Source organism: Gossypium hirsutum, chromosome A08 (assembly GCF_007990345.1).
Source record: "Gossypium hirsutum isolate 1008001.06 chromosome A08, Gossypium_hirsutum_v2.1, whole genome shotgun sequence".
NCBI classification, from domain to species: Eukaryota; Viridiplantae; Streptophyta; class Magnoliopsida; order Malvales; family Malvaceae; genus Gossypium; species Gossypium hirsutum.
In genome coordinates, this window is record NC_053431.1 from 6089462 (window position 1) to 6100752 (window position 11291).

At 31.6% G+C, this 11291-nt stretch overlaps 2 protein-coding genes across 6 annotated transcripts; one reads left to right on the plus strand and one right to left on the minus strand.

Annotated features, from left to right (window-relative positions):
- Positions 1-266: 266 nt before the first annotated feature.
- Positions 267-7774, plus strand: LOC107949885 (mitochondrial substrate carrier family protein ucpB). 5 transcript variants are annotated; one of them, XR_001697934.2, is made up of 10 exons: positions 267-425; positions 581-697; positions 1258-1319; positions 1421-1657; positions 1731-1901; positions 2078-2127; positions 2394-2523; positions 3561-3598; positions 4281-4482; positions 7125-7774. XR_001697934.2 is itself a non-coding variant. In XM_016884650.2 (9 exons), exons 1-9 carry the CDS (start codon positions 386-388, stop codon positions 4375-4377), a joined length of 942 nt encoding a protein of 313 aa, XP_016740139.1. In that variant the 5' UTR covers positions 267-385; the 3' UTR covers positions 4378-4712. The 5 variants fall into 5 exon arrangements, 3 of the variants coding, with proteins under 3 accessions (XP_016740139.1, XP_016740152.1, XP_040931670.1); XR_005900062.1 differs by lacking the exon at positions 7125-7774 and adding an exon at positions 3256-3446 and having other exon boundaries at positions 4281-4384; XM_016884650.2 differs by lacking the exon at positions 7125-7774 and having other exon boundaries at positions 4281-4712.
- Positions 7775-7855: 81 nt separating this feature from the next.
- LOC107949876 (protein SLOW WALKER 1) lies at positions 7856-9775 on the minus strand. Its single transcript, XM_016884647.2, has one exon. It carries the CDS (start codon positions 9647-9649, stop codon positions 8027-8029), a length of 1623 nt encoding a protein of 540 aa, XP_016740136.1. The 5' UTR covers positions 9650-9775; the 3' UTR covers positions 7856-8026.
- Positions 9776-11291: the final 1516 nt, after the last annotated feature.

Consider the following 11291-nt stretch of genomic DNA (forward strand, 5'->3'; position numbering starts at 1 on the left):
GTCACGTGTCAATCACTCTATGTGTGAATGCGTCATATCAGCAACCGTTAAAAGAAAATAAAAATTTTAGTGATAATGACTAAATTTACATAATTATCTTATTTAGAGTGACTAAATTAAAATATATATATACTAAAATAAGACGAACCCTATTTGGAATCACCATGGCTATAGTTTTTTTTTTTTAAGGAAAAACATTTTCCACGAGCGTCATTAACCAAAAATGATCCATGAAAACGGCGCCGTCTCTATTTGACTAATAAAGACGTTTCAACTCCATTACAAAATCCCTCTTCCAACGGAAACGCCCAACCGTGCGACCTTTTCTGCCCTGAAAACAAAACGGTAGGAAAATTACAAAAAAGGGGGGAAAAAGCAAACAAAAATGGATGGCAATTCGTCTTCTCGAAATTCCTCACTTTCAGGTCGGTTTCAAGTCTCCTTAAATGTTCTCATCTGTTTGGTTACCCAGAAAAAAACAAAAAGAAACTCAAGGAAAATGGCAATGGTGAGTACGAGTTCGTGAATGTTTTTTCATGTTCGGTTTATTTTTGAAAAATTTTTGAATTTTCCATGGCAGGTGCGTTTAAATTTAACGAGAAGCGAATTCCGGCATCGTCTCCGTCGGGTGCACTTTATCACTTTGGTACAAGTGGGATCTCCGTCGCAGTCGCCACCGGACTTACTCATCCCCTAGGTTCAATTTTTTTTATTTTTAATTTATGCTTCGCGCCATTGATCACTTAATGATTAATTCTCTTTTTTTTTCTTTGATTTGTTAATGGACCTAGAAAGAAATCTAATGAATTAATCAAATCTGATTTTTTTTGGTGGATTGCGCGGTTGCAGTTAATATTAATGTTTAGTTGAAATTTTTTAAAATTGATAGAATTTTTTCTTAAATTATGAAGTGGAATGCCATTAGTGAGAAGTTTCCCATTATTTAGTTTGAATTAGACTAACAATATTGGATAGGATGAAAAAAAATAAAACACTGTACATGACAGGGAAAAGAATAATGGGCATGTATGAATATGTCAATATATATATAGCACAAATTATTAACACGAGGGAAGTTACATAAATATCCTTCCGTAATTAAAATAAGTTGTATTATTTGAGTGTACTTTAGTTTTTTTTTTTTTAACAAAAAACTAATAAAAATATGTATATGGGGATTTGAACTCACATTGGATTAGTAAAACTTCATTTTGATTGAATCTTTAACTAATTCATTTATCTATGCACGTCATGCAGATGTGCTTAAAGTTAGGCTACAAATGCAGCTTGTAGGTCAGAGGGGTCCTTTGATTGGAATGGTATTTGACCAATGCTTTTAGTCTTACTTCCCTGAAGAAGATTTACTGGTTTATAGGATTAAATTGATTCAAAAATTCGATATTTACATGGATATAAACAGGGACCATTATTTGTTCAAGTAATGAAAAATGAAGGACCAAAGTCTCTATATCTAGGATTGACACCTGCATTGACTAGGTCTCTTCTATATGGAGGTTTACGTTTAGGCTTGTATGAACCATCAAAATATGCCTGTGATAGGGCCTTTGGTTCCAACAATATCTTGTTTAAAATTGCATCTGGAGCATTTTCCGGTGCCATTTCAACTGCCGTCACCAATCCTGTAGAAGTTCTGAAGGTAATGTTACATCATTACATATTCTAATCTTTTAATCTTATTGTGGATCTAAGAAATCGTTTTCTTCCATCAGGTGCGGCTACAGATGAACTCAGATTTGAGACAAAGAGGGCCAATTGCAGAAATGCGCAGGATCGTCTCGAAAGAGGGAATAGGTGCTCTTTGGAAAGGTGTTGGCCCTGCTTCAGTTAGAGCTGCTGCCTTGACTGCTTCACAGCTTGCAACATATGATGAATCCAAGCAGGTAAATATGAAATATGCTGTTTTTTGGATTGATTTGAAAATCCACAAAGTAATTTCCAAAGTTGTTGGATGATTTATATCGTGTTTGATTTATCATGCAGCGGGAGTGCCTGTGGTCATTTTTCTTACACTTTGCCTTTTCCACTTTTAAAGTTGTATAAAATGCTATTAATGCAGATATTGGTGAATTGGACGCCTCTTGAAGAAGGATTTTACCTGCATCTTACGTATGACACTGCCTATGCTTCTTTTTTCTCATTTCTTTGCCCTTTCCATTGACGTAATTGAAAGAACATATGATAAGATATACTGCAAAATATTGACTGGACTATATGACTTGTTGAAGTTGATATGTTATCAGCAAATTTTTGGTTTGAGAGCAAAGAGGGGTTTTAAATTGATACTTTGTCAGCTTAATATTTTAGAATGTGACATTATGTTAGTGAAAGTTTTTCTAACACTATTTATTCCTGGACTTTTGCATCAATTGAAGCTCAAGTACAATAGCTGGCTTGGTGAGCACCCTTATTACGGCACCCATTGACATGGTTAAAACCCGTCTTATGTTGCAACGAGAAAGTGTTGTAGGAAGCTATAAAAATGGATTTCACTGTGCATATCAGGTACTGGGTTGGTTTTATTTCTAGTGGCTTTTTATATATTGCCTTCATCATTGTTGCTATAAGAAGTTGTTTTTGTCATTTCAAGTTTTTTTTTCTTTTTGTATTCTAATTTTCATTTACTTTTATTAGTTTTCTTTGGTGCCATGGACTAGATACATGGTTTTGTGTTCACTAGAACTCATTAAGCATCCAACCTAAAATCAATTGATAATAGGTGGAGGGCTCAACTTGAATATAAGACCACAAGAAATCAATACTTAATAGATGTGAAATAATACTACCTAAGAGTTAAAACTCCGGTCTCATGTAGCTCACCAAGGGCCTATATGTGGGCAACCTCATTGAGATTCGTCAACCTCACATAGGGTTAGCAGGAACAACAGAACACGTCTAGTCTCTAATAGAATTTTATGTATCCAATCTAAACCATTTGGTAACAGGTAGAGGGGCTCAGACCTTAGGAAATTCAATGCTTGATAGAGATATTGGATAATACGACTTAACAATATAGAATTGATGTTGGACCAAAATGAAAGTCACCTTAAGTAGGCCAAGAGAACAATAAATTAATGCCTTTCTGCCATTCTCCTTTTAATACGCTAACAGCCTGGTACATGTTATCCAGAATTTATGTCTTATTACATTGAAATTCGCAGCTGCTACACCACAAAGTTATGTCTTCTGTTGTTGTACTCTATGGCTTGCTGAACATTCTACTGTTTTAATTATAAGGTCTGAAGTTGGATGTGTTGGCATTCCTGAGGGCTTCTACCAAAAACAGAAGAAAATTGCTAAGAATCAGCATGTTGTTATCTTTTGCCCTTACATTTTTGGGGGTGCTGGAGGTCATAGATTATAGATTTAACCTCGTTATAGATGCCGGTTGATATGGACTCCTAGGGTTTGACAAAATTTATCTACGAGTTATGCTATTTCCTACACTTTTGCTTTATTTAAAACTTTTTGTGTTGACCTTTAATTATAAATACACAACTAGACTGATGTTCTTTCCAATTCATCTCGGTTCCTGGTTTCAGGTTCTTCGTACAGAAGGCCCCAGAGGACTATATAAAGGGTGAGATTTACATAAGTTTCCATTCTTTCTTTTTTCCTTTTTGATGCTTGCATTGTAAATTTGCGGTCAATAGAAATAAATGCATTATCCATATAGCATGTAGGCCAGAAGCCGTAGAGTTAGTTGCTGGGCATTCATTGTTAAGACATATATTCATGTTCTGATTGTCATTTTCTTGTTAAAAGTTCTTGCTGCTTGTATATATTTGAAAGAGATAGGTGATAACTTCAATGGACTAATGAGCTCAGTAAATCTGTATAGATTTTTTCTTTTGATCATGCTGGGATGGTGTAGGGTTGCTAGAGTTTGAACCTATATTGCTTCGACCTTCCGTTTTTCTTTAAATACTCATGTCTAACACTAGTTCTTGATACATTTGAGCATGAGAATGAGAATATGGCACTCCAAGGGCTCTCGAAAAACATGGAAAAACTTTGAAAAAAATTTTGAACATACCTGAGCCCAACACTCACACTATAGAGTCCAATTCGCATAGGATTAAGCTCTAGAGGTTGTGGTAGAAGATTGTTAATAATTCTTAGCAATGCTATGAGGAGGTTGTTAACTACCAAAAGCTCATAAGCATCTTGCCACTAAGTTAAGAGGTAGTTAGCTTATCCTCGTTTTCCCCATTGATGTTAACGTGCTAAAGTCGGGATATCGATCTTTACATTTTCACCAGGGGCTTTGCCATTTTTGCGAGATTGGGTCCACAAACTACGATTACCTTTATACTGTGTGAGAAACTGCGCAAGCTTGCAGGATTGAATGCAATCTAGTGGTTCGGATAGTTCATATTTAACTACAATATTAGCTGTCTTTGATGATATGGGAAATGCTACAAAGCTGTCCTTCATTGCCAACAAAGCCCATTTTGAAGGAAGGTATGATTTTAATCTAAATTTGTGTTCATTCTTTTGGTAAGAATTCAATTTTATCAGTATTCAATAAGCATGGGAAACCAATTTTTTAGGTTTAGCCACACTTGGAAATTGGCTAGAACTTTATCATTCATAAAATTGTTCATCAATCTGATGAATTGTTTGTATAATTACTTATTCTTTTGCCCATCAAATCTTTTGGGTTTACTTATAGTTGGGAGAATTTGATTAAAGACTGGTAACTTGTCTTCCAACTTTTTTAAAAGTAGCTGTGTTCTATATTTGTGTTTTACGTATGGGCATCATCTTTTAAAACTTAAAAAAAAAAAAAGAAGAAGAAGAAGGTAAACTACGTCCGTAGTTGCTCAATTTTTAATGCATTTATTTTGGTCATTTAAATTTTAGGGTGCTTTCACCCAAACATTAACTAACAGCGGTTAACTGCATATTTTAGGTCGCCCACGTAATGTTTGCATTTTCGTTTTGATCACTAAATTTTTAGTTCATTTTCATTTTAGTTACTTGAAAAATATATTTTTTAAATATTGAGTTGGAAACTAAAATAATACATATAAGTTGTCAAATTGTATTTATTTATCCCATTGTTGAAAATTTTTAAATTTAAATTTTGAAAAATAAATTTTTAAATATTAAAATTCAAAATTTTGGTTTATATTATCAATAGTTAAAAAAATTTTAACATTTTATTTAATTTAATTTATTTAATTTATTTTAATGTTTTGAAATTATTTGCAAAAGCTATAAATAAAAATTATTGTTTAATAGTTTCCTACAAAACTCAAATTTCTTTTTATTATATAATATTGATTCCATGTTAAACTAAAAGTAAAGAAAAAATATTACAATTAATTAACTTAAAAGAAGAACAAGCAATCAGTTTAATTAATTGCAATGATTTTCCTTTAGCTTAGCATGGAAGATTCAAGATTATATACTAAAAAAATTAAGTTTCATAGACAATTATTAAATGAATTATTTAAGTTGATTTTGTTAAAGATAATCAAGAAATACAATAAATTAAGATTTAAAAGAGATTAAATTATTTAATTTTAGTATTATATTAACAAATTGATTGACATCATCAATGAATAAAATTTTCAACAAATTTATCCAATTTATTTTGATGTTTTAAAATTTAAATTTTCAATATAAAAAATTTAAAAAATTTTGACAATAGGATAAAAAAAATACAATTTGATAATTTATGTGTATTATTTTAGTTTCTACTACTTTTTACTTTAATCCTTGATTTTTTTTACCCAATCAATACTTAAAAAATTAAGTGATTAAAATGAAAATATTTTAAAAATAAAATGATAAAATAAAAGTGTCCTAAAAACTTAAGTAGTTTAAAAAAATTAAATATGATTCATTCAAACAAATTAATACAAATATATATTAATATCAAAACAAAAATAATATATCAACGGCGTAGTTGAAATCCCAATCAATAGTTGGAGAGATAAAAGAAAGAAGAAATACTCCTACTTTTTCACTCAACTGAATTGTGACTATTATATCTTAATGTTGATTGTCGTTGGTTGTTAGTTTGTGATTTTTTTTTTTTATGTTTGGCTTTGTTACATCAAGAATATGTCATATGGCATTTTTCTATAAAAATTTTTAATTTTAAGAAAAATATTTGTAAAAAAATATTTTAAAAAAAATCGACGGGCTTATTTATGTTTTATTTAATTTTTTTATATTTTTATATTTTTATATTTTCAAATTTTAATAAATTATAGATGAGTAGGGACCTCAAATTCAAATATTGAGGATTTAGATAATATTCTAAATTTAATTTTAAAATTATTTACTACACAATTGAAGCAGATACTTTAATACCTATTATCTAAATATACATTGCTTATTTGGATAATAGATTTAAATTTAAATTTGAATACCAAATTCTACTAGTTACAAAATGTTTATAATTTTAATATTATATATATAAAGAGAGAATGAATTCATAATCGAATTTTTTTCGAATTTAAGCATCCCAAAAATGACTTAAAATTTTTAAATTAATTTTTTTAAATTCAAATATCCAACAAATAATAAAATTTATTTGAATTCAAATGGTAATACTTAAATAATTTGTAAACAATAAATGGATTGAAAATTTTAGATAGATTTGCATATTTATCATTCCTAAATGGACATAGTTATATTTGAAATAATAATTTATTTAACCCTCCAATTTTATATAAAAATTTCATTTTAATTTTACATTTATTATTTATCTCTTTTTAACTTTTAATCTAAAATTATTTATCAAATCACTCCAAAATGAATAAAAAATTTAACATCTATTAATATTATATATATCATATTAATAATTAATTAATTTTTTAAAAACTAAAATATTTTTTAATATTTTTTAACAATTTTAGTATTTCTTAATTTTAAAATACTTTTAAAATATTTTTTTTAAATTTAAAAAATTAATTAATTGATGAAATAACCATTCACATTGCAATCCACATGACCACCAACTAAAAAAAAAATTAGTTGAAGAGCCAAATAATATCATGGATTTATATTTTTCAAAGCTGTATGTTTTCCTTCTTACCAATCAACTTTTTGAAAGGACTAATCGCTCTGATTTTCCTTATTTATTCCAGCATGCCGTAAGAGAAATTGTCAAGGACCAATTTTAGTATGACCACTTGAAATCATTGGATGTATTTAAATCGAAAAAACTTCGGCAAAAAGGTTACCGAAGAGGGGGAAATTACCTGTCAAGTACTTGGCCATTCCTCTTATTTACTAGATTCAAGAAGCATCATTGCTATGAACTAGTTGAAAAAGAAGATCTCAGCAAAGATTAATAACTGTCAAGTTTCTATCCTATGCTGAACAGCTTATTTTGGCTGTTCCGAGAAGCACCTATGTTTTTTGGTGCTCTGATTTCATAATTAAAACCATTGATGTCAAATGTAAGAACTATCCATGGAAGATTCTCACTAAGCAACTCTGCTATGGAAGATTCTCACCTCTAAGAACTCTAAGAACTCTTTGGCTTCTGGGTTATTTCTAAGCTTCCGAATAGTAGCCGGGCTTGGAGAAGCATTCCGTCTATTTGTCTTCTATAGGCTAGGGGCTTAGAAGAAATTTACAAACACCATCCTCGACTTATTTCCAAACATTAATATCAAGGATGCCGATGTGAGAAGAGCGGCTGGTGTTAATGAGTTTGGAGAGATGGAAGATGAATGTTGCCCAACCCCCTGAACAAATTCACCAAGGAAGCTCGGGAAGTCCCAAGGTAAGTTGGGGTAAGCTTCTTTGGAGTCAAAAACATGTTCCTAGCCATAGCTTTGTAAGAAAAAAAAGATGTGATGGAAATACAGCATTAAGAGAGAAACAAGTGAGCCTGATAATGATATTTCTCAAGCATGTAAAGCAAAGTTATAATTAAACAAAATTGAAGAGCTTCTCTCCTCATGAAAATTCTCAAGCATGTAAAGCAAAAGCAAGTAATGGAGAAAACCATAAAATAACATAGAAACAAGCTTTAATTAATTTATCTTCTACCAGCAATCCTTAATAAAGGAGAGATTATACCCTGTATTTCCTGTAATGAATGCTGTATCCTTAGTTCTTCCTCGATCGACCGCTTAAGGTTTCTAATATGACCCTTCAATGCGTCCGAATTTCGGATATCTTCAACCCTCGTCTCAATCACCTTTTTCGTCAACCCCATCAACAAACTAGAATACCTTGGCATTGTGGCATTCTTACTCAAAAACGTTAACAATAAACCAAGCTCGTCTGAATCCAAATTCGATACGCATTTCAGTAACTTCTTCCTTGCCACCAATTCCTCCATCACGGCAACCACATTCTCCCGGTTCTTCCTACTTAAAACAGAAACTAGTGCATCCTTATGCCTAAACTTCTTCAGTAACTTGTCGTGCTCAGCCAACTTGATCTTCTTATTTCTCATCACTAAATAATCCCCTTCAGTTGGCTTCTCACTCTGCCCTCTATGAAAGTACCTAAAATACGTTGGCCTCAATACCCGTCTTTCCGGTTCCGATATACTCTCAAAACCCAAAACGTTCCCCACTCTACCACTCTCCACATTCTCCTTTCCTTTCCTTCTCCCGGCAAATATGATCCCGTTCGATGTTCCGATCACTCTAGTACGACAATCTGGCGAAAAGCTAACTGACATAAGAGGAGCAGGGAACCGCATCGAATGAGTAACCTTCATATTACCAAAATCAAAAACCTTCATGTAACCATCTAAACCAACACTCAAAATCCTATCCTCCATTGATTCAGCCCCATCATTTTCCTTCCTAACCCTTCCTACACAAATCGATGTAACAGTTTTATTATGACTTTCCATTGAATAAACCATTCTCCCTCCCCCAATCAAATCCCATATCTTCACTGAATTCCCACCAGCAGTTGCAATCAATCCACCAGAAGGCAAATAAATCACATCTTCCACTGGTTTCCCATGATTCACTTCCAAAACCGACCTCGAATTCTCTACCCTAACATCCCAAACCTTAACAGTATGATCATAAGAACCAGTAACAAACAAATCAGGACTTACCGGACTACAATCACTGCACCGTACGTAATCCTTATGACCCATCAAGTCCAATACCAAGCTCTCCCCAGCAACGTCCCAGAACTTAACGACCGCATCGTCACCACCAGATAGCAAATGGAGCTTATCCAGAACCGGGTACTTAACGAACCGAACCGGACGGGTATGAGACCGGAGGCGACGAAGCGGGGTCCGGGTTTTGACATCGAAGACCTGGATGAGACCGGAGAGATCGGAAGCGGCTAAGAGGAGGCCGTCGTTACGGAAGGCAATAGAAGAAACGACGTCGGAGAAGGAGGAGATTGTGGAGGAAGGTGAAACATCGCCGTCGGAGAGGGAGAGCGGGGAGAAGAGGGAAACGGAAGTGGAGTAGGCGGTGGCGAAAAGGTGGGGCGGCGAAGGGGAAAAGGAAAGGGAAGAGATGGAAGAGACGAGGTTGGGGATTTTAGTGGATTTGAAAGAAGACCAGTATTTGGATTCTGGGGTTTGGGGTAGGCTTCTTGGCTTGGATTTTAGCTTGGGTTTGATTAAGAAGGTCTTCGAGATCGTTGATGCTGGTTCTTCTGCTCTGATTTCTGCCATTTTCGCTCGGGATTTTGCTGCAAAAATGGAGGGGTTTTTTTGTGTTTAGGGTTTTTGGTTATTATGTTTTAGGGTTTTGGAACTTCACTTTAACAAAACGATGCGCTGAAGGAAATATAAAATAACTTTCCCCCCGTGATGCCACGTGTAGACTAGAGTGTAATTAAGCCGAGGCGGAATACTAGCGTCTCGAGCAGGCCCTGCTCGAAATTCTGGGTTAGCCCAATTAAACATCTACTTTGACTTTGATTTGAGATATAATTGAATTATTTAAATTTAAGTTTTATGAAGTTATTTATTAATTTTATATTGAACTCGAGTTTAACTTGATAATTAAGTTTAAGGTTATTAATATGTATTAAGAATAATAATATAATATAAAAATATGCATAATAAATATAATATAAAAAATAAAAATAAAAAGCACAAAAAGACCTACAACTCGTTCGAATCAAGTATTTCCTAACTTGAGATTGATTTAATGATTATTAAATCGAGTTCAAATTTTCTTTAAATTGAACTCAAATAATTTATGAACATCAATATCTCATTTACACTTTTAACGTAGACCCTAGTTATTGGTAATATGTGAATTAGGTCTAAGAAGGTTTTTATAAATATTCAAAATGACTTCACTTGAAAAAATAATTCATAATAAAACTATATTATTTTTATTTAATTTTAGTATAAAATATAACATACTTTAATATAATTTATAGTTCTATTTAACATATTATTAGTGTATAAGCAAAGGCGAATTTAGGGGCTGGCAGTGGCCCAATTTCTCTAAAATGAAAATTTGTTATTTAAGCTCTTTAATTTTTAAAAAAATTTTAAATTAGTAAAAGTAAAATTGCACTTTGACCTCCCTAAAATTATAAAAATTTGATTTAATCCTTTAAAAATTACAAAGTATAGACTATGGAAATTTAAAATTTCATTCGATCCCCTAAAAATTATTCTGACTTCGCACCTGTGTATAAATTATATATTTAGCATCAATCGAATGATAAATAAATTTATAGCTATATTTAATATACTATCGATGTATAAATTATATATTTAAATTAAACTAAATTACAAACGGAATTATAAATTAATTATATTCAAATCTTCCACTAACATTAATTACAGGTTAATTATATATAATTAGTACATTTGAGTAACTTCTATATCTAGCTTTAATAATAATAAAAAAAGTCATGCAAAACATGTAATCAATAGTTTAACTTAGAAAAAAAAAACACTTTGGTTTTACTTGAAATTTAATGCTTAAAAGTTCTATTTAAGCTCGAGTTATTGTTTTCAAACTTGTAATTGATAAAATAGATTCAATTAAGTTTGTTTACGTAGTTAGGGAAAAAAAAAACGAGTTAGATTTTCATTCTGAACATTGAGTTTGATTATTTTTGTTTGAGTTGGAGCTTATGTTAGAATTTTGTATTAATTATGAAAATATTAAAACTCAATTAAACATAAAAGATATATGAATCAAGCATTAAAATACTCATATTTAATATTGAAATAAAATGAATTTTTCTTTTCATTAAGATATTAATTACATGCATCTCCAACTTACCAAAATATAATAAAATCATAAATGACTACATTTTCAGTTTTTAATGTATAAGTGAATTAGCAT

Bases quoted from the DNA above. Each gene is read 5' to 3' on its own strand.
- LOC107949885 (XM_016884650.2), top strand. From the start codon at position 386: ATGGATGGCAATTCGTCTTCTCGAAATTCCTCACTTTCAG. The intron at 1,658-1,730 runs GTAATGTTACAT...TTCTTCCATCAG, and splicing joins ATCCTGTAGAAGTTCTGAAG to GTGCGGCTACAGATGAACTC. The intron at 2,128-2,393 runs GTATGACACTGC...CATCAATTGAAG, and splicing joins GGATTTTACCTGCATCTTAC to CTCAAGTACAATAGCTGGCT.
- LOC107949876 (XM_016884647.2), bottom strand. From the start codon at position 9,649: ATGGCAGAAATCAGAGCAGAAGAACCAGCATCAACGATCTCGAAGACC.